Source organism: Engystomops pustulosus, chromosome 3, assembly GCF_040894005.1.
Source record: "Engystomops pustulosus chromosome 3, aEngPut4.maternal, whole genome shotgun sequence".
Classification (NCBI taxonomy): Eukaryota; Metazoa; Chordata; class Amphibia; order Anura; family Leptodactylidae; genus Engystomops; species Engystomops pustulosus.
Window position 1 is genome coordinate 6,197,368 of NC_092413.1, and position 21,134 is coordinate 6,218,501.

At 48.0% G+C, this 21,134-nt stretch overlaps 2 protein-coding genes across 2 annotated transcripts in view; one reads left to right on the plus strand and one right to left on the minus strand.

Annotated features, from left to right (window-relative positions):
• Window positions 1–21,134, minus strand: part of RRP36 (ribosomal RNA processing 36) — a 233,380-nt gene that overhangs the window by 160,157 nt on the left and 52,089 nt on the right. The gene's annotated exons all lie outside the window — the stretch shown is intronic.
• Window positions 5,924–21,134, plus strand: part of LOC140120787 (uncharacterized) — a 28,261-nt gene continuing 13,050 nt past the window's right edge. The window contains exons 1-7 of the mRNA XM_072139730.1: window positions 5,924–6,096; window positions 6,968–8,149; window positions 17,139–17,263; window positions 17,384–17,494; window positions 18,464–18,529; window positions 18,734–18,851; window positions 19,221–20,853. Of these exons, the coding sequence (XP_071995831.1) occupies window positions 6,012–6,096; window positions 6,968–8,149; window positions 17,139–17,263; window positions 17,384–17,494; window positions 18,464–18,529; window positions 18,734–18,851; window positions 19,221–20,853 (3,320 nt within the window). The 5' untranslated portion in view covers window positions 5,924–6,011. The remainder of the gene's footprint in view (window positions 6,097–6,967; window positions 8,150–17,138; window positions 17,264–17,383; window positions 17,495–18,463; window positions 18,530–18,733; window positions 18,852–19,220; window positions 20,854–21,134) is intronic.

Below are 21,134 nucleotides of genomic sequence, written 5' to 3' on the forward strand. Positions count from 1 at the left end.
CAACAAAAAAGCAACACTAGTATCTTACAAAGCGAAGGCCCGTTGCCTGTTGTTCAATAAAGAACTGTAAGTTGATTTGCACAATGTTGCCTCCGTCTGATCCCTGGGTACAGCTGTTACCACCACGGGCTTCCCCATCCATTACCTAGGGACCTATCTTACAGATGCTCGGGGTTGCCCCAGGGCAGTACATCAGCCTCTCCCTCCATATTTCTTGCACACACCACCTGCTGGAGACTTGCCAGGCTGTAGGACAGCCCTCCGCTCCCCACACCAAGCACCATGACATCAGCACACCCTAGGCCGCAACCGCCAACCACTCCAGTATCCTGGGCCCCGGCTCCCTCCAGACCTCCATGCAAAGAGGAAGGACAGGAGACGCCTATTCTTGAAGGACCTTATCCATGGACTTGTAATGCCTCACATGATGGAGCGAAGCAACACAAAATGCTGCCAAAGCAAAGGAAAGAGGCAATGATACAATGTGGCGACCAGTTTCAGGATATTCCAGAGCAGAGGAGAAAGAAAACCAAAGCGTTGTTTCATTTGTCCAAGAAACTAAGAGAGGAAAACTGAACGATATTGTACGACTTGTGGGGAAAATGTCTGTAAAAAACATTCTTCGGAAAAGATAACGTGAAAATTATTTGGAAAACCAATAAAATTGAAAAGAAAAAGTTAGAAAAGAAATGTTCCTCCAGCTCGTTTACTCCAGATTTACATGCCTGTATACATAAATAACATGTTTTTTGGTGTTTTCTACAAAAAATGTTTTAAATAAAATGTTGTCGATCAGTCATATCTTCTATAAAAGTTATCTAATGTGAGTTTTTCCATATGATTTGTACGGGGGACCTCAAAGGTCCCCGTTACGTAAAAGTGTCGATTTCTGACGTCACGCATTCTGGGGTTAAAGAACTATATCTGCAAAATCTCTGAAAATGTCCAGTCATTAAAGGCTTTTCAGGCCTTGTCACTATGGGGTTAAACTGGAAAGCATTCCAAATTCCCTGAAAAGCTCTGAGGCCTTTTGTATTTTATTCAACCCCCTTTTTAACCCTTTCATTGTACTGCTGATCTTCTGCCAGACATTTCTGTCTATGTACCACAGCCCGCCTTGGTAACAGGATCCCTTTAATTGCAGGAGGCGGTACTCTGTCGTCATGACAATGTGGTAGCTGCTTCCTGTTGCCATACTGACAGGTGTGCCGACCAATCAGAGGAGGCTGTGGGGTGGAACAGAGGACAATGTGGCTGTGACTGTGTTGTATATGACTGCGAGTGAGGCCCATGTCTGTGTAGGGTCTTCGTAGCCCCCTGTGACTGTAAGGCCCGGAGTTAACAGGACCTGGAGCGGAGACCTGGGCAGAACGCAGAGGAGTCAGGAGACCCCCGACCATCACATCGCCGTCAGAGTAAGAAGTGACTGCTGCCCTTGCACAGCCGCCTCACATGAGAGGACACCATACAGGTAACACGGCATACAGTATATACAGACATCAGCAGTAACTATATACAACATGTAATTTGTATGGCTTGATCGCCGTATACGGTTCTATCAGCAGATTATAAATTCTGCTATTTTTAGCAAATATTTCTCTGACAATACTACATGTAGTTAATGATTATGGCAAATCGGTCTATTACCTCCCTGGCAGAAATGTCTGTATCTCTCCCTTATATCTATAGAGATAAGTAGCTAAGCTTGGTTGTGCTGTGCCCCAATTCAATCCATGAGGCCATATACAAAGGAGCCAACACACCGGTACATAGAGGTGATATACACATTGGAGGGGACTACACGGGTCCATAAGGGTAATGTACACATAGGAGGGGACTACACAGGTACATAAATGTGTAATGTACACATAGGAGGGATACACACAGGTACATAAATGTGTAATGTACACATAGGAGGGGTACACACAGGTACATAAGGGTAATGTACACATAGGAGGGGTACACACAGGTACATAAGGGTAATGTACACATAGGAGGGGTACACACAGGTACATAAGGGTAATGTACACATAGGAGGGGTACACACAGGTACATAAGGGTAATGTACACATAGGAGGGGTACACACAGGTACATAAGGGTAATGTACACATAGGAGGGGTACATAAGGGTAATGTACACATAGGAGGGGTACACACAGGTACATAAGGGTAATGTACACATAGGAGGGGTACACACAGGTACATAAGGGTAATGTACACATAGGAGGGGTACAGAAGTGTAATGTACACACAGGTGCATAAGGGTAATGTACACATAGGAGGGGACTACACGGGTACATAAGGGTAATGTACACATAGGAGGGGACTACACGGGTACATAAGGGTAATGTACACATAGGAGGGGTACAGAAGTGTAATGTACACACAGGTGCATAAGGGTAATGTACACATAGGAGGGGACTACACGGGTACATAAGGGTAATGTACACATAGGAGGGGACTACACGGGTACATAAGGGTAATGTACACATAGGAGGGGTACACACAGGTACATAAGGGTAATGTACACATATGAGGGGACTACACAGAGGGGATACACACAGGTAATGTACACATATGAGGGGAACACATGGGTGTGTGTATCTCTCCCTTGTATCTGTAGGATATTTGCCCTTCACTCTTCCTCCTTCTTAGTAGATAAAACTCTTTTCTCTCTCATTTTGAGCCCTTTCCCTCATCATTTTCTGTACATTTTACCTCAGGATCCTCTTCTTTCCCTTCTCTCTCATAAACTGCCTCAGCTTCTCCTCATGTCTCTCCCTCTTCCTATTTGCCAGTTATTTCAGAGGGAGGAGCAATGAGCTATCAGGATTGTCAGCTCCTCCTTAGCTAAGCTTGGTTGTGCTGTGCTCCAATACAATCCATAAGGCTGTATACATGGAGCCAAAACACTGGTACACAGAGGTGATATAAACATAGGAGGGGACTACACACAGATACATAAGGGTATGGAGGCCTAGGAGGGGCGCGCACAGAGGCGATGGAGGCCTAGGAGGGGCGCGCACAGAGGCGATGGAGGCCTAGGAGGGGCGCGCACAGAGGCGATGGAGGCCTAGGAGGGGCGCGCACAGAGGCGATGGAGGCCTAGGAGGGGCGCGCACAGAGGCGATGGAGGCCTAGGAGGGGCGCGCACAGAGGCGATGGAGGCCTAGGAGGGGCGCGCACAGAGGCGATGGAGGCCTAGGAGGGGCGCGCACAGAGGCGATGGAGGCCTAGGAGGGGCGCGCACAGAGGCGATGGAGGCCTAGGAGGGGCGCGCACAGAGGCGATGGAGGCCTAGGAGGGGCGCGCACAGAGGCGATGGAGGCCTAGGAGGGGCGCGCACAGAGGCGATGGAGGCCTAGGAGGGGCGCGCACAGAGGCGATGGACGCCTAGGTACACACAGAGGTACATAGAGCAATAATCTTTATTTAAAATGAATTTAAGTAAAGTTTTAAAAGTGGGAGGTGTGAGCGTTAGCAGCAGCCTATGATTGGGTGCTACCAATGTTCAGGGTGTGTCTCAAGTGACAACTGTTGGACAGTGACATCATTGGATACATCCCAGAGCGTACACTCAGCGGAGGCCAGGAAAAAAGGCCATACAGTTGTTTCTGCTCTCTCAGAGCTTCTGATGGCCTCTACATTACTCTCCTGCATGAGGAAATCACACAGTCTGCTGCATCTTTCTATCTTGTGTCTTCTGGCGGATGCAATTTATATTGTAGAGGAGCAAAAAGGAGGTCCCCACCTGCCAGTATATGTCTATAGATCATGAACTTCCCTGGCATAAACGTGTACATAAAAACATATGTGAATGTGGGGGTCGTAACCTATTAACTATTGAACGGATACTCCGGCACAAAACGCGTTGGTCTTGCTGTGTCCTTATCAATGAAGTGATGTTTCATGCACCTTTTTAAATGGAATCAATAAAGTGCAGTTGATTTTACTTATCCCGTGGACATGCTGGAGTATTCTTCCTATTGTATGCTGAGTCGCTGAAGGTTTGACGTATCTCTCCGTGCACCTAGGCTGTGGCGGTGAGATGGACTCTATTTTCTTATAGCTATTAATTATTGAAGCCCTCTATGATCCATATATGACTTAGAACCTCTCCTTTCCATAAATCTTCCAGCAGTACTAGATCCTTCCAGAACGCTCCTTCTCCTGAGTGACCCACCGAGGATGGACAAGGACAGGAATGAGACCACCAGGACCATATTGGACCTCACCTTGGAGATCATCTACCTGCTGACCGGAGAGGTAAACTCATTTGTTACAGTATATTAGGAGATAAGGTGTATAATGAGGGAGGACGTGCAAGATGCCTGTACCGAGGCAATAGACATTTCGCATCGGGCTGCGTATTTTCCTAATATTCATCTGTTTTCCAGTATTACTCTGTAACCATTAAAAATGGTTTCCATGTCAGCAGCGGAGGAGATCCTTTACTGTAAGAGAAGAAAAACTCTGATACCACCGTATCATTCTGATCTCTGGATCCCTTTCTTGTATGTAATACTAGTTATGCGTAGACAGTTGTTGGGTTCTTAACCCCTTTCGGACTAGGCCTCAGAAGACTTAACTGACCTGAGCATTTTTTATGACTTTTCATACTTATTGGTTCAAGGTCCATAACTCCCTTTTTGTGAAATATCGTAAGATTTTTTTCTGTATTTTATTTTTTTTCTTGACACTTGGAGACCGTTAAAAATAAACAGTTAGCGGACCTTTTTTCTATTTTTATTCTTTGGTGGTGCTATGGCTGCATTATGTCAGCCACTATTCAGCCAGCTATCATCTGCCAGCCCAATGTATTTGATATGGATACGGTGCCCTACGTGCATATAAAAATCGTCACGTATATACGGATTCATACAGTGCAGAAATACAGGACTGGAGAAGCCACACTTGTGAATGCAACTTTAGGCTACATTCACACGATGTATTCCCGCCGTACCGTAGTACGGTGGGCATACATCGGCGCCGGGGATAGCGCCGCTCACCCCTGCCCCTCTGCATAGAGTAACATAGGGCCTGGGGCCGTATTCCGTTGAAAGATAGGACATGTCCTACATTTCTACAGGCTACGGTACACATGTGCGGGACCGTACCGCTCCCTTACGGCGCCATGAGACCATTGAGGTGTATGGGGGACGTGTAGATGTTCGTGTGAATGTAGCCTTAACAAAACATCGCCAGCGTCCCCCCCCAGATCCACTTTAGAACTTACCTCTTCGTAGAAGCTGATCAGTTCGATCCATTCATAACAAACCCCATGCTGATGCTGGCTTATAAGGTTATGTACAGTGAGATACTTCAGGGTAGCCTCTCTAATAAAACCCTCAAATATTTTCAACAATGGATATTGGACTCACAGACATGGAAATCACATGGCCGCTTACTGCAAGGGTCTGTAGAGTCGGCGGCAGTGCAGACTCTGCTCCTCACTGCACTGCGCTGTATCAGTGCTATGCAGCGAGGAGTGGAGAAGGAAGAAGCGGTAATAAACCGCTTCTAGGGCTTCCGGCTGTCTCTGACCCTGTCCTGCCCCCACGATTAGTGCAGAAGAAAACTACAGCAACATCTAAAGACGTCGCTGTAGACTCTGGATATGTTGACGTCTATATTCAGTGGGTTGTCAGATTGATTTAATTCAGGGATTTGTTCTGACTTCTAAATATGTTGGTAAGGATTATTGTTTGTTTTTTCTTCATTCACAGGATTACACAGTAGTGAAGAAGTCGTCTGGTGAGTGTGTGACCCCCCGTGTATCAGGAGGATGGACCCAAGGCCCCATCACCGAGCCTCCACCTCATTCACTGATACATGAGCAGAAGATCCTAGAACTTACCTCCAGGATCACTGAGCTGCTGAGCGGAGAGGTGAGCGCTGCCGGGAATGCTGGGACATTATATAATAACACAAGGGAGGGGTCCGGGGGATGACTGTGTCATTGTGTGTGTCAGGTTCCTATAAGATGTCAGGATGTGGCTGTCTATTTCTCCATGGAGGAGTGGGAGTATGTAGAAGGACACAAGGACCTGTACAAGGAGGTCATGATGGAGGACCACCAGCCCCTCACATCACCAGGTAAGAGGAGAGTAAATGAAGTTCTTGAATGTTTTGTGTTGCCCTTTTTTAAAAGCAAAATGTGATCATGCAGAGTCAAAGATGGCTCCAAGGCAGCGAACTTTAGGGACCAGGGAGAGTGTGGAACCACCGGTTGGGTCTAGTGGGAGTGATGTTTTAGGTGGGGGAAAGATTATAACTCACATTTATGAAAGCATTTGTTCCAGTTTTCTGTCTGACTTTGCTCTAAAAAGAATGTGTAAACTGGTCGCACATGTATTTAGAAAAAAATGTGAAGACCCAGCGTCAAGCGTTCATAATCTGCCGTGCTCTGCACGCTCAACAAGCAAACTGCACATAGTACAGACTGTACTAGTTTTGAAAAATGTGGGCCTATGAGGTTTGTTTTGTCCATTTTTGTAAGTTTTAGAAAATGGGAAGAGAAGAAGGATATGACTGATAGCCGCTCTTGAATTCAGGCTAGAAGAGAGGAAATAACTGGTCCTGAAATATAGATCTGTGTCATCAGCAGGGCGGGGCTTCCACAGCCAGGGGTGTAGGCGGAGCAGGGCGGGGCTCCCACGGCCAGGGGTGTAGGCGGAGCAGGGCGGGGCTCCCACGGCCGGGGGTGTAGGCGGAGCAGGGCGGGGCTCCCACGGCCGGGGGTGTAGGCGGAGCAGGGCGGGGCTCCCACGGCCGGGGGTGTAGGAGGAGCAGGGCGGGGCTCCCACGGCCGGGGGTGTAGGCGGAACAATAATGAAGGTCAGGATGAAGTCTCTCACACTCTCACTCAACTGCACCAAAAAAACTCATGTGTAATTTCAGGCCAATAGGATTGTTGTATATTTTATAAATTAAAAAATATTCTCTAAATCTGCTTTAACCCTTTTAGAAAATGGCAGTAGGAATTCTGAGGAAAATGTAACGTTTAGTGAAGTAGTGGTAGGAGAAGACGAGGAAGACGAAGAAGACGTGGTAGTCCTCGAGCGCTCTCTAGAGGAAAACCTTATCATAATTAAAGTAGAAGATGATGAATATGACTGCATGGATCTATCGATGGGCCTTAATCATAAGGAACCTTCTTACGGTCAGATTTCTAGCACAACTACGAGTCAAGGAGAGGACAAAAGATTTCAACATAATGAACAATTTTCTCAAAGCTTAGGTCTTGTTACACATGGAAGCCACACAACATGTGTTGGTCATAAATCGGGACTTGATCGACATGAGATAATTCACACAGGAGAGAAATCATTTTCATGTACCGTGTGTGGGAAATTCTTTGAAATGAAATCAAATTTGGTTACAGCTCACACAGAATGTGGTAAATGCGTCGTAGACCATTCAAAACGTGTGACGCGTGAGCGAACGCGCACCAGAGAGAATCCACGGATGTGTTCGGAATGTGGAAAATGTTTTAAAAGTGAATCGAGTCTTATTATACACGAGAGAACTCACACAGGGGAGAAGCCATTTTCCTGCTCTCTGTGTGGGAAATGTTTTACAAGTAAATCAAATCTTGTGATACACGAGAGAATTCACAATGGAGAGAAACCGTATTTATGTGCTCTGTGTGGGAAGAGCTTTACGAAAAAATCAAACTTTGATTCGCATGAGAAAACTCACACGGGAGAGAAGCCTTTCTCCTGTGCAGAATGTGGCAAACGGTTTTCCAAAAAATCTAATCTTGTTACTCATGAGAGAAGTCACACGGGAGAGAAACCATTTTCATGTCCAGAGTGTGGAAAACGGTTTATACACAGCTCACATCTTGTTATTCATAAGAGAATTCACACAGGAGAGAAGCCCTATCCGTGTCCAGAATGTGGCAAAGGCTTTATAGAAAAATCAAGCCTCGTTAAACATAGGAGAATTCACACCGGAGAGAGGCCATATGCCTGCAACCAATGTGTGAAAAGTTTTAAGACTATGGCCAAACTCAAGGACCATCAGAGAATTCACACGGGGGAGAGACCATTTTTGTGTTCAGTATGTGGGAGAGGTTTTATTACTAAATCTAGACTGAAGGATCATCAGAGAAAGGAGCATCAGAGAATTCAGATAGGGGATATCTAAATGTAGAATTTTTTTTTTTTTTTTTACTAGAAAGTAGTTTTGAATTGACACAAAAATTAATTTTATGTTTTGAATGTAAGAAAAGCTTTAAGAACAAATAAATCCTAATTCCTGGATGGTGTTATTTCTGTGTCTGAGATCCATGGAGAAAGTGATTATGAATCTAAGGAAAAAAAGGGAAAGTTTAAATGGGTCGGTCACCGATGAGAAGTTTTACCAAGGTAAATATAAAACCCCAGCCGGTAGAGTTTCTCTAGGGATCATGTGACGCTGGGCAGCAGGACTTGGGACTTCCTGTGTCCTGCCGCCATCAGGTGATTTGGAGGGTGGAGGTTCACTCATTTCTTTAGACACCCTTCCTTTTTGGATAACAACTCATATCAGTGGCTGCAGGGGGCGTGTTGATGTCTTTTGGACACAAACTCCTGCAGCTGGTGGGTCAGGCATTGTAGAAGCATTAGTGGATTAAGTACAATATGAGTGGCTCTATTAGGGTATTGTACTTACCCTGGTAAAGGTTCAAGTTAGTGGACAATCCCTGTAAGGATTGAGGAGATGTTATCAGTGGGGTCTGTCGGGACAAGAAGGGGAAGTCTTCTGTTTGTTCCTTATGATGCTTCCTGCACCTTCTAACCTTTTTAGAGATGGTCACGAATCGGGGGAGGTCTGGGGAGTCCGCTGGTGCTCACACACTTTCCAGGGTAGTACAAGAAATAAAAGCTCCTCTAGCTCGCCCCAACAACCTGCAGTCCTGTTTTCACCCCACGTGGGATCCGCATAAGTGCAACAGTTCCAGTCCGAATTAGTCAGACAATAAAACTGGAAAATATTTAGAAACGGGTCCTCTTTATTGTAGCATAAAATCCTCACAGCAGGCGGACAAACACGCCCAACGATTAATGCAACACGAATGCTCATAATCTCTAGCAGGACACATTGCGACAAGACAAGATCATTGGGTGCTCGTCTACCTGCTGTAAGGAATGTGTACAATAAAGAGGACCTGTTCCCCCAAGGCTTGAAGTGTGGCGGTTTTTCCCCTTTTGGCCTGGGTAGTACATTTCGCCATCTTGCCGCTGTCACACATACTATGACATCACTGAGGATGCTGGTAGGTTCACGTTTTTTGGATATACAGCAAATAATTAGTCTAAAGATGAGTTCCCGGCCAAATGTCCCATCACATATCAGCAGAGAAGTATCTAAATGTGGATCTACTCACATCCTAAGCATTATTTATGTGACTCCTGCATGTAACGGCACTACATTGGTCGTTCTCCTCGGCTTCTTCATGCATCATCACCAATGTGTGCCCTGACCAGCTGCAGGTCATCGAGAAGATGTGGAAGCTGTCCTTCTTCTTCCACCCTTTGTTGCCTTTGCCATTGTCGTCCCTACTGAGGGAGCTGCCCTTGCCTGATCTCATGTGGTTTTTGCCGAATCCTGATCTGATAAGTCATTAACTGCCTCACACTGCTCAAAGAGACGGTCCAACATACACAATGAGAAGGTTGAGCGTGTGGGTAGGTTGAAGATCAAGGTTAAACTTTTTTCTCTGCAAGTCCAGGAAAGCGCCTCCTGACCATTGCCAGGTCCTTCCATGCTACATTTTTTCAAATTGTTGGCCAGTTGTAGTTGGTGGCGGCACATCTGGAGGGGGGTTGGTTACTTGATGCAGTATAGCAGGTGAGGTACATGGTGGAGCTTCAGCTACCACTATGAAAGTAGGAAGAGGAGGATAAGTGGCTGTTTGATAATGACACACTGGGGTTTGTCCCATAGGTTCCTGATCTGTTCCTTCTGGAATAGATATGCTGGTTTGACTTTAATCTCGCATGATGTCATTAGGCCTCCTGGAAGTCATACTTGATGATAAGGAGCTGCCTTACAAGGTAGCTAAGAGGCAATGTTTTCCTTATCCCATCCTGGAAAACATTTTCATATTTCGCTGTGCTGTATATGACAGAGAGTGGGGCCCTCTGAGCCCCTGTGACTGTGCGGCCTGTAGCTGACAGGGTCTGGAGCAGAGACTTGCACGGAGGAGTCGGGAGACCCCCGTCTATCACATCACATGACATCTCACCGCTAGGGCTTGGATGAGGCATTTTTGGTGCCCTAGGCAGACAAGCAAAATTGCACGTCAATCCTTCTCCATCAGATAGAGAACAACATGGAAATCTTTCCCAGCCATGCTTCTGGGGAACATCTCCACACTTCTGGGGAAAATCAGTCAATATAATGTCCCCTAGATAACAGCTAAGTGCCCCCTGCATATAAGTATAATACACTTGCGACCCATCAATATACTATAATAAATACTTCCATATAATTTCCCCCTCATTTATCTGGCCCCAGTACACTTCCCCAGTATATAGGTAGTCCATGTCCTCAGTATATAGCCAGCCAGCCAGTCCACTGCCCCCAGTATATAGGCAGCCTGTACCCCTTGTAGTATATAGGCAGCCTGCCGTCTCTGTAGTATATAGCCAGTCTGCCCCCCCTGTAGTATATAACCAGCCTGCCACCCCTGAAGTGTATATAGCAAGCCTGTCCCTCCCTGTAGTGTATATAGCCAGCCCCCCCTGTAGTATATAGTCTGCCTTTCCCCTCTGTAGTATATAGCCTGCCTTTCCCCTCTGTAGTATATATAGCCAGCCTGCCCCCTCTGTACTATGTAACCAGCCTGCCCCCCAGGTAATATATAGCCAGCCTGTCCCCTCTGTACCATGTAACCAGCCTGCCCCCCTTTTAGTGTATATAGATAGCCACTGCAAAAAAAATAAAATAATACTTTCCTACCTGCGCTCCCTGGAACCACATGATCCCTCCCACGTCGCTGACGTCATAGAGGGAGCCCGCTGCGTACAGCAACCAGCGATCTGTAAGATACAGATATTGCTGATCGCTACTGAGGGTTGGGACGGCACCCCAGGATGGGAGGCGAGGGTAGCCCCCTAGGCGAACACTTACCCCTCGTCCCTTGCCTGGAAATCAAAACCTTGATATACATCAGAGAATTCAGCCAGAAGAGAAGCCATTTTCAAGTTCAGAAAGTGGGAAGAACTTTAAAGAAAGATCAAACCTCTTTACACATTATAAATTCCACCCAGAAGAGAAGCTTATCGATGTACAGAATATGAGAAATGTTTTATTACTAAAGCCAAACTCTGTGTCCATCAGAGAAGTCCCACTGGGGGAAACCATTTTCATGTTCTGAATGTGAGAAATACTTGAATTTTACAAGCAGTCTTAAGGACATTAGGTCATTGAGGAGTCAATGGCGTATGTAGTGGGTCGTGTGAGCCAGGCTGCACAGAGGCAAGGACAACCTGTCCTAGGTGGTAGGTGTCTCCTCCAATGGATCCCCCAGCCAGTCTCCAGTGAAACCTGTGAGCTGCACTGGGTGCCAGCCTGCCAGGAGAGAAACTCATCCTCGACATCCCTCTCCTCCAAAAGTGTCCCCTGGCTGACCAATGGAATAGCTGACAGCTATTGGTCCAGCAACCCAACCTGCGCACATTTACTTACATTCTCCCTGTAGTTCACTGAAAGTGCATTGTCCATGTATAATGCGCTGTGCGGGGAGTCACTAAGATCCTGCCCCCGATATCCTGCATGTGTCGCTTCCCCGCTCAGGTCCCCGGAGTTCACCTTCTTCTTCCTGGTGCATGTAAGTGCATTGTCCGTGTATAATGCGCTGTGCGGGGAGTCACTAAGATCCTGCGCCCGATATCCTGCATGTGTCACTTCCCCGCTCAGGTCCCCGGAGTTCACCTTCTTCTTCCTGGTGCATGTAAGTACATTGTCCGTGTATAATGCGCTGTGCGGGGAGTCACTAAGATCCTGCACCCGATATCCTGCATGTGTCACTTCCCCGCTCAGGTCCCCGGAGTTCACCTTCTTCTTCCTGGTGCATGTAAGTACATTGTCCGTGTATAATGCGCTGTGCGGGGAGTCACTAAGATCCTGCACCCAATATCCTGCATGTGTCGCTTCCCCGCTCAGGTCCCCGGAGTTCACCTTCTTCTTCCCGCTGCATGTAAGTACATTGTCCGTGTATAATGCACTGTGCGGGGAGTCACTAAGATCATGCGCCCGATATCTTGCATGTGTTGCTTCCCCGCTCAGGTCCCCAGAGTTCACCTTCTTCTTCCTGGTGCATGTAAGTGCATTGTCCGTGTATAATGCGCTGTGCGGGGAGTCACTAAGATCCTGCTCCCAATATCCTGAATGTGTCGCTTCCCCGCTCAGGTCCCCGGAGTTCACCTTCTTCTTCCTGGTGCATGTAAGTGCATTGTCCGTGTATAATGTGCTGTGCGGGGAGTCACTAAGATCATGCTCCCGATATCCTGCATGTGTCGCTTCCCCGCTCAGGTCCCCGGAGTTCACCTTCTTCTTCCTGGTGCATGTAAGTGCATTGTCCTTGTATAATGCGCTGTGCGGGGAGTCACTAAGATTGTGTGCCCGATATCCTGCATGTGTCGCTTCCCCGCTCAGGTCCCTGGAGTTCACCTTCTTCTTCCTGATACATGTAAGTGCATTGTCCGTGTATAATGCGCTGTGCGGGGAGTCACTAAGATCCTGCGCCCGATATCCTGCATGTGTCGCTTCCCCGATCAGGTCCCCGGAGTTCACCTTCTTCTTCCCTGTGCATGTAAGTGCATTGTCCGTGTATAATGCACTGTGCGGGGAGTCAATAAGATCCTGCGTCCGATATCCTGCATGTGTCACTTCCCCGCTCAGGTCCCCGGAGTTCACCTTCTTCTTCCTGGTGCATGTAAGTGCATTGTCCATGTATAATGCGCTGTGCGGGGAGTCACTAAGATCCTGCCCCCGATATCCTGCATGTGTCGCTTCCCCGCTCAGGTCCCCGGAGTTCACCTTCTTCTTCCTGGTGCATGTAAGTGCATTGTCCGTGTATAATGTGCTGTGCGGGGAGTCACTAAGATTGTGTGCCCGATATCCTGCATGTGTCGCTTCCCCGCTCAGGTCCCCGGAGTTCACCTTCTTCTTCCTGGTGCATGTAAGTGCATTGTCCGTGTATAATGTGCTGTGCGGGGAGTCACTAAGATTGTGTGCCCGATATACTGCATGTGTTGCTCCCCTGCTCAGGTCCCCGGAGTTGACCATCTTTTTACTGGTGCATTGTCTTGCGACACAATTTGAAAGTTAAATCGTGCGCTCAGTCCGAATAATTCAGATTGTCCAACGGCCGCCCCCCGTTTTGCATCGCATGGAAGCTGTGTCAAAAACCGATCACGCGCGACACAATCCCAGCGCAGACACCTGTTAAATACCTTTCCAAGCCATGTAATCCCCGAAAACTGCGCACAGTCCAACAAAAGTGCAGAACGCGACCCTTAGTAAATGAGCCCCATTGTTTTTGGACTGGCCTGATACTTATTAGTCGTCATCAGCACTGAACATACTGGGGCATATTGGGAGCACTGCTGAACAGCTGAATGTCGCTCATGGAGGTGAAGTGGTCAGGTGCTGTTGTTATTACTATCACTCATCTCTGTGTTCTGTAGCTGGAATACAAAATGTTTTAGTTAAACTGCATGAGAATATGAGGATAGAAATGCAGTTACTATCACCGCACTATAGGACAGTAGCCTGAATGACGGATCTGAAATGGGGCGGAAATTTGTTCAGGTCATCTCAACACTAGATAATATCCCCCAAGAGGAAGAGGAACAGACCTGGACAGGGGCATCAGAGGGCTCAACAGAGTCACTAGGGTCCGAAATCATAATTCTGCAAAGTTGTTAGCACTGACCTAGAGGCATCTGGTTCTTTAAATTTTCATATTTTGTGCCATCCCTGTTTTTTTCGAACCGGCCAAATGAAACCCAGAAGAGGAGCAGAGAAGACATTGGCACCTGGGCTGTAGTAGGGTCTTACATCTAGGAGACTGGAACATTGCAGTGTTGGTGAATGACATAGAATGTTTCCGGGGTGGTACAGTAGGCACTATGTTGCATATCTGGTAGGAATGCCCTCCTATCAAACAATTTTGGGACATCATTTAACAATTACACAATGATCTCTGTCATACATCTAGATCGAACTGACCTAAAGAATGATGAGAAAGTGTCATTTGGAACTAAAAGTGGAAGACGTAAAAAGCTTATAATAAAATGCAGCAACTGTGTTATTTCACTGCCTTTGGAATATTTTCCAGCTTCCCAGTACATGGCACAAAATATCAAATGATGCCATTTGTAAGTACAACGTGTTACACAGAAAACAAGCTCTCAGGCATCGCTGTAAGCAGAAGAATAAAACACGTATAGCAATTGGAATGTGAGGAGTAAAACACAGAAGAGAGCTGTGGAGTTAAAAGGTTAATAGTTGGAGGCGGTACTGTGTTGTCAGGACGACCCACTCTGTGCTTCCTGTTGTCATACTGACAGGCATGCTGACCAATCAGAGGAGGCTGTGAGGGAAGAAAACAGCAAAATGTGGCTGTGCAAGGTCCAGTGACTGTACAGCCTGGAGCTGACAGGACCTGGAGCAGAGACCTCAGCAGAACAGAGGAGTCAGGAGACCCCCGACCAGCACATCACATGATATCACACTGCTGCCAGAGACAGGAGATAGAAAGAAGTGACTGCAGCCCCCACACAGCCGCATGAAGCCCCCGCCTGACAGGAGAGCCCGAGCTACAGGTAACCCCCCGCCTGACAGGAGAGCCCGAGCTACAGGTAACCCCCCGCCTGACAGGAGAGCCCGAGCTACAGGAACCCCCCCGCCTGACAGGAGAGCCCGAGCTACAGGTAACCCCCCGCCTGACAGGAGAGCCCGAGCTACAGGTAACCCCCCGCCTGACAGGAGAGCCCGAGCTACAGGTAACCCCCCGCCTGACAGGAGAGCCCGAGCTACAGGTAACCCCCCGCCTGACAGGAGAGCCCGAGCTACAGGTAACCCCCCGCCTGACAGGAGAGCCTGAGCTACAGGTAACCCCCCGCCTGACAGGAGAGCCCGAGCTACAGGTAACCCCCCGCCTGACAGGAGAGCCCGAGCTACAGGTAACCCCCCGCCTGACAGGAGAGCCCGAGCTACAGGTAACCCCCCGCCTGACAGGAGAGCCCGAGCTACAGGTAACCCCCCGCCTGACAGGAGAGCCCGAGCTACAGGTAACCCCCCGCCTGACAGGAGAGCCCGAGCTACAGGTAACCCCCCGCCTGACAGGAGGGCCCGAGCTACAGGTAACACCCCGCCTGACAGGAGAGCCCGAGCTACAGGTAACCCCCCCGCCTGACAGGAGAGCCCGAGCTACAGGTAACCCCTCACCTGACAGGAGAGCCCGAGCTACAGGTAACCCCCCCGCCTGACAGGAGAGCCGGAGATACAGGTAACCCCCCGCCTGACAGGAGAGCCCGAGCTACAGGTAACCCCCCGCCTGACAGGAGAGCCCGAGCTACAAATAACCCCCCGCCTGACAGGAGAGCCCGAGCTACAGGTAACCCCCCGCCTGACAGGAGAGCCCGAGCTACAGGTAACCCCCCGCCTGACAGGAGAGCCCGAGCTACAGGTAACCCCCCGCCTGACAGGAGAGCCCGAGCTACAGGTAACCCCCCGCCTGACAGGAGAGCCCGAGCTACAGGTAACCCCCCCGCCTGACAGGAGAGCCCGAGCTACAGGTAACCCCCCGCCTGACAGGAGAGCCCGAGTTACAGGTAACCCCTCGCCTGACAGGAGAGCCCGAGCTACAGGTAACCCCCCGCCTGACAGGAGAGCCCGAGCTACAGGTAACCCCCCGCCTGACAGGAGAGCCCGAGCTACAGGTAACCCCTCACCTGACAGGAGAGCCCGAGCTACAGGTAACCCCCCCACCTGACAGGAGAGCCGGAGATACAGGTAACCCCCTGCCTGACAGGAGAGCCCGATCTACAGGTAACCCCCCGCCTGACAGGAGAGCCCGATCTACAGGTAACCCCCCGCCTGACAGGAGAGCCCGAGCTACAGGTAACCCCTCGCCTGACAGGAGAGCCCGAGCTACAGGTAACCCCCCGCCTGACAGGAGAGCCCGAGCTACAGGTAACCCCTCACCTGACAGGAGAGCCCGAGCTACAGGTAACCCCCCCACCTGACAGGAGAGCCGGAGATACAGGTAACCCCCTGCCTGACAGGAGAGCCCGATCTACAGGTAACCCCCCGCCTGACAGGAGAGCCCGAGCTACAGGTAACCCCCCGCCTGACAGGAGAGCCCGAGCTACAGGTAACCCTCCGCCTGACAGGAGAGCCCGAGCTACAGGTAACCCCCCGCCTGACAGGAGAGCCCGAGCTACAGGTAACCCCTCGCCTGACAGGAGAGCCCGAGCTACAGGTAACCCCTCGCCTGACAGGAGAGCCCGAGCTACAGGTAACCCCCCGCCTGACAGGAGAGCCCGAGCTACAGGTAACCCCTCACCTGACAGGAGAGCCCGAGCTACAGGTAACCCCCCCGCCTGACAGGAGAGCCGGAGATACAGGTAACCCCCTGCCTGACAGGAGAGCCCGATCTACAGGTAACCCCCCGCCTGACAGGAGAGCCCGATCTACAGGTAACCCCCCGCCTGACAGGAGAGCCCGAGCTACAGGTAACCCCCCGCCTGACAGGAGAGCCCGAGCTACAGGTAACCCCCCGCCTGACAGGAGAGCCCGAGCTACAGGTAACCCCCCGCCTGACAGGAGAGCCCGAGCTACAGGTAACCCCCCCCCCCCGCCTGACAGGAGAGCCCGAGCTACAGGTAACCCCCCCCCCCCGCCTGACAGGAGAGCCCGAGTTACAGGTAACCCCCCCGCCTGACAGGAGAGCCCGAGCTACAGGTAACCCCCCGCCTGACAGGAGAGCCCGAGCTACAGGTAACCCCCGCCTGACAGGAGAGACCACGACGAAATCAGGTCATAAGAAGCTAAAAGAGGGGCACACAATACTATGTCAGTGCTTGGTTTACAATCGCTGTATGACAAATCTTTCCTTTCCATAAATCTTCCTGCAGTACCAGATCCTTCCAGAACGCTCCTTCTCCTGAGTGACCCACCGAGGATGGACAAGGACAGGAATGAGACCACCAGGAGAATATTAGACCTCACCCTGGAGATCATCTACCTGCTGACCGGAGAGGTAGTCTATACTTCATATCAGTTATGGTGAACCTTTCAGAGACCAAGTGTCCAAATTGCATCCAAAAACCCACTTATTGTAAAAACCTCTCATTATTAAGTAGTTTTCTGGCTCCCGTAGCAGGAAGATCAGCAGGTCCTGGAGCAGGAAGATCAGCAGGTCCTGGAGCAGGAAGAACAGCAGGTCCTGGAGCAGGAAGAACAGCAGGTCCCGGAGCAGGAAGAACAGCATGTCCTGGAGTAGGAGCTCCAATCATTATTCCACCCTTTCAGCCCCTATTTCTATTAGGGCCGATCACGGCGAACCTTGGCTCTCTGCAACAGCAGGAGGATCCATTGAGTCACTCAGTACCTAGAACTGTGAATATGTCCTGGTGCCGTGGTCCAGGAGATTAGGCCATGTCTCACTGAAGGCATCTCAAGAGTGGGTCTGCCCACAGCCTACAGAGTCTGAATTTATAGACTTGCTCTGTCCATACAGTTCTGGAATATTCTGAGGCTTCCAACCAATCACAGCCTTGCCTACCTCAGAAAAGTTACATTAATTTCAAATACAAATAGATAGCACATTAACTCCTTAGTGGCAGGCAGGATGTAATACAGATGTGAACTCTCATTTTGGGCAGTAGGTGACAGCTAAGGATCATTATTGGATTACTTTAGAATAGACCAGATGAAACTACAGAGGAAAATTACCGGATTAAGGATGATATACACTTAAAGGGCATCTACCACCAGGATGAAGGACTGTATGTAAATGAGCCTGAGGGGCTCCAGGCTCCATAGTTGTTAATGGTGCTCAGGCTCTTTCATCCTGGTGGTAGATGTTCTGTAATGGTGAATTTAGTGATGACCCTTCTTGCGGGACATTACATATGAAGGGCTCTGAGTGCCATCACAGCCCTATATTATATTATTGTATGGATATTATACAATGGCAAAATAAAAAAACACCGGCTCACCCTGTCACCCAGGACAATATTCCCGATTTCTCGCCAAAGCATTATACCGAAGGAGAAACATTCAGTTCAGTTCTGGAGGTGTCACGTCCATATGGATTGTGATGAAACAGAACCGGTCTATAGAAGAAATTTATTAATAGAGTCCAAAACATTTTATATTTTTCTCTTCAGAATTCCCCAAAATAGTCAGACATCCTAAGTTTTAGATGCGTTGAATCATTTACTCTCTTCATACACAGGATTACACAATAGTGAAGAAGACTCCAGGTGACTCTACGACTCCCAACATCCATCTCCATGAGTCAGTAAGAGAGGGCTCGACCCAGAGCCCCATCACCCAGCCTCCACCTCATTCACTGATACATGAGCAGAAGATCCTAGAACTTACCTCCAGGATCACTGAGCTGCTGAGCGGAGAGGTGAGCGCTGCCGGGAATGCTGGGACATTATATAATAACACAAGGGAGGGGTCCGGGGGATGACTGTGTCATTGTGTGTGTCAGGTTCCTATAAGATGTCAGGATGTGGCTGTCTATTTCTCCATGGAGGAGTGGGAGTATGTAGAAGGACACAAGGACCTGTATAAGGAGGTCATGATGGAGGACCACCAGCCCCTCACATCACCAGGTGAGAGGAGAGTAAAGTCTCCTATTTGAGTCTAGGAGGGACAGCAGGGGTTTATATGATTTAGAGAATAATGTGAATGAATTCGACCTGGACTCCTTTAGAATTAATAGTGAAAATCCACCTACCGGCCGCACATAGTAACATTGACAGTAAGCTCCACCCACTGGGAAAAATCCCTTTTAGTGATCATCTTAAAAGTCGGACGGAAAAGTGGATTTATTGCAGTCTTTGAGCCAAGAATGGAAAGTCGGACAACAATTTAAATTCAAACAACACCAAAAACTGCATCACAGACCAGTACGGATGTTAAAAATGTTGTTGTTGGTTTAAAAAAAAAAAAAACTGAAATATTTTTTCCAATTTTTACAGAAAATAATACATCTCAGGAATGTGTCATGTCATCATTAAATTTGAAAGCAGAAGATGAAAAAATCATGGATCAATCTTCAGAGGAAAACCACATCAACCAACTTGGAGACAACTGTACAAAACCATCAAACAATCATAAGGAACCTTCCCCCGATCGCTCACAGATTTCTACCACAACTACAAAGCAAAAAGAGGGTAAAAGATTTCAGTGCGATGAATGTGGAAGACAGTTTTCCAACCACAAAGGTCTGGTCAAACATCGAAAGAGCCACACGTTGGAGAAGCCACACTCCTGTCCAGAATGTGGGAAATGCTTTACCCGTAAAGCAAACCTTGTCCGGCATGAGAGAACTCACAAAGGGGAGAAGCCGTATTCATGTTCAGAATGTGGGAAAAGGTTCATAGAAAAACGAAATCTTCTACTACATGGACCAATTCACACAGGAGAGAAGCCACACTCCTGTCCAGAATGTGGGAAAGGTTTTTACCGTAAATCAGAACTTGATTTGCACAAGAGAATTCACACAGGAGAGATGCTATATTCATGTTCTGTATGTGGGAAAGGTTATAACCAGAAATCGAGGCTGGTCGTACATAAAATAAGTCACACTGGGAAGAAGCCATTTTCGTGCTCTGTATGCAAGAAATATTTTTCAGATAAAGTAAGTTTTGTTAGACACGAGAGAATTCACACAGGAGAGAATTCCTATTCATGTTCTCTATGTGGGAAGAGCTTCGCGAATAGATCAGACTTAATGAAACATGAGATGGTACACACCGGAGAGAAACCATTCTCGTGTTCACAATGTGGGAAATGTTTTATTAGGAAAAAAAGCCTAATTAATCACGAGAGAAGTCACACAAGAGAGAAACCATTTTCGTGTCGAGAATGTGGAAAAAGTTTTACTTTTAAATCCCATCTTGTTTCACATGAGAGAACTCACACAGACGAGAGACCATTTTCGTGTTCAGAATGTGGGAAATGCTTTAAAGAAAGATCAAACCTTTTCACACATTCTAAGCTTCACACAGGAGAAAAGCCATTCACATGCTCGGAATGTGAGAAAAGGTTTGCCACTAAAGCCGGCCTCGAAAGTCACCAGAGAACTCACACAGAAGAGAGACCATTTTCGTGTTCAGAATGTGGGAAATGCTTTAAAGAAAGATCAAGCCTTAACACACATTCTAAGCTTCACACCGGAGAGAAGCCATACGCATGCTCGGAATGTGATAAAAGTTTTGCTACGAAAGCCGTTCTCGAAAGTCACCAGAGAACTCACACCGGGGAGAGACCATTTTCATGTTTTGAATGTGGGAAATGTTTTAGTAATAAAACCACCCTTAATAATCATCAGAGAACTCACACCGGGGAGAAACCATTTTCATGTTCTGAATGTGGGAAATGTTTTAATGTTAAACTTGGACTGAAACAGCATCAGAGAATTCACACAGGGGAGAAACCATTCTCATGTTCTGAATGTGGGAAATGTTTTCATACTAAAAACCTACTTTTGGTCCATCATCGAAGTCACACTGGGGAGAAACTATTTTCATGTTCTGAGTGTGGGAAATGTTATGGCGCTAAAATTAATCTTAAGCGCCATCAGAGAATTCACACAGTTGAGAAGCCACAGTAATGTTTGAAATATGAGCATTTTTTTCATTTCATTTCATTTTGTATCTCTTCAGAAAATGAACAGAGAAATAAAATTTATGTTTAGAATTAAGGAAAGACAAAACCTAAAAGTCTTTATTTTATTGGAGTTAACGTCATGACATGGATCGGTGAAGGAAAGGTATTGTGAATTTAAGGAAACAGAGGAGAAGCTCAGCATATTTCTGTACTTGATCAAGACAAAGACATCTTGGGGCAGATTTACTTACCCAGTCATGTCGCGATCCCGCGGTGCGTTG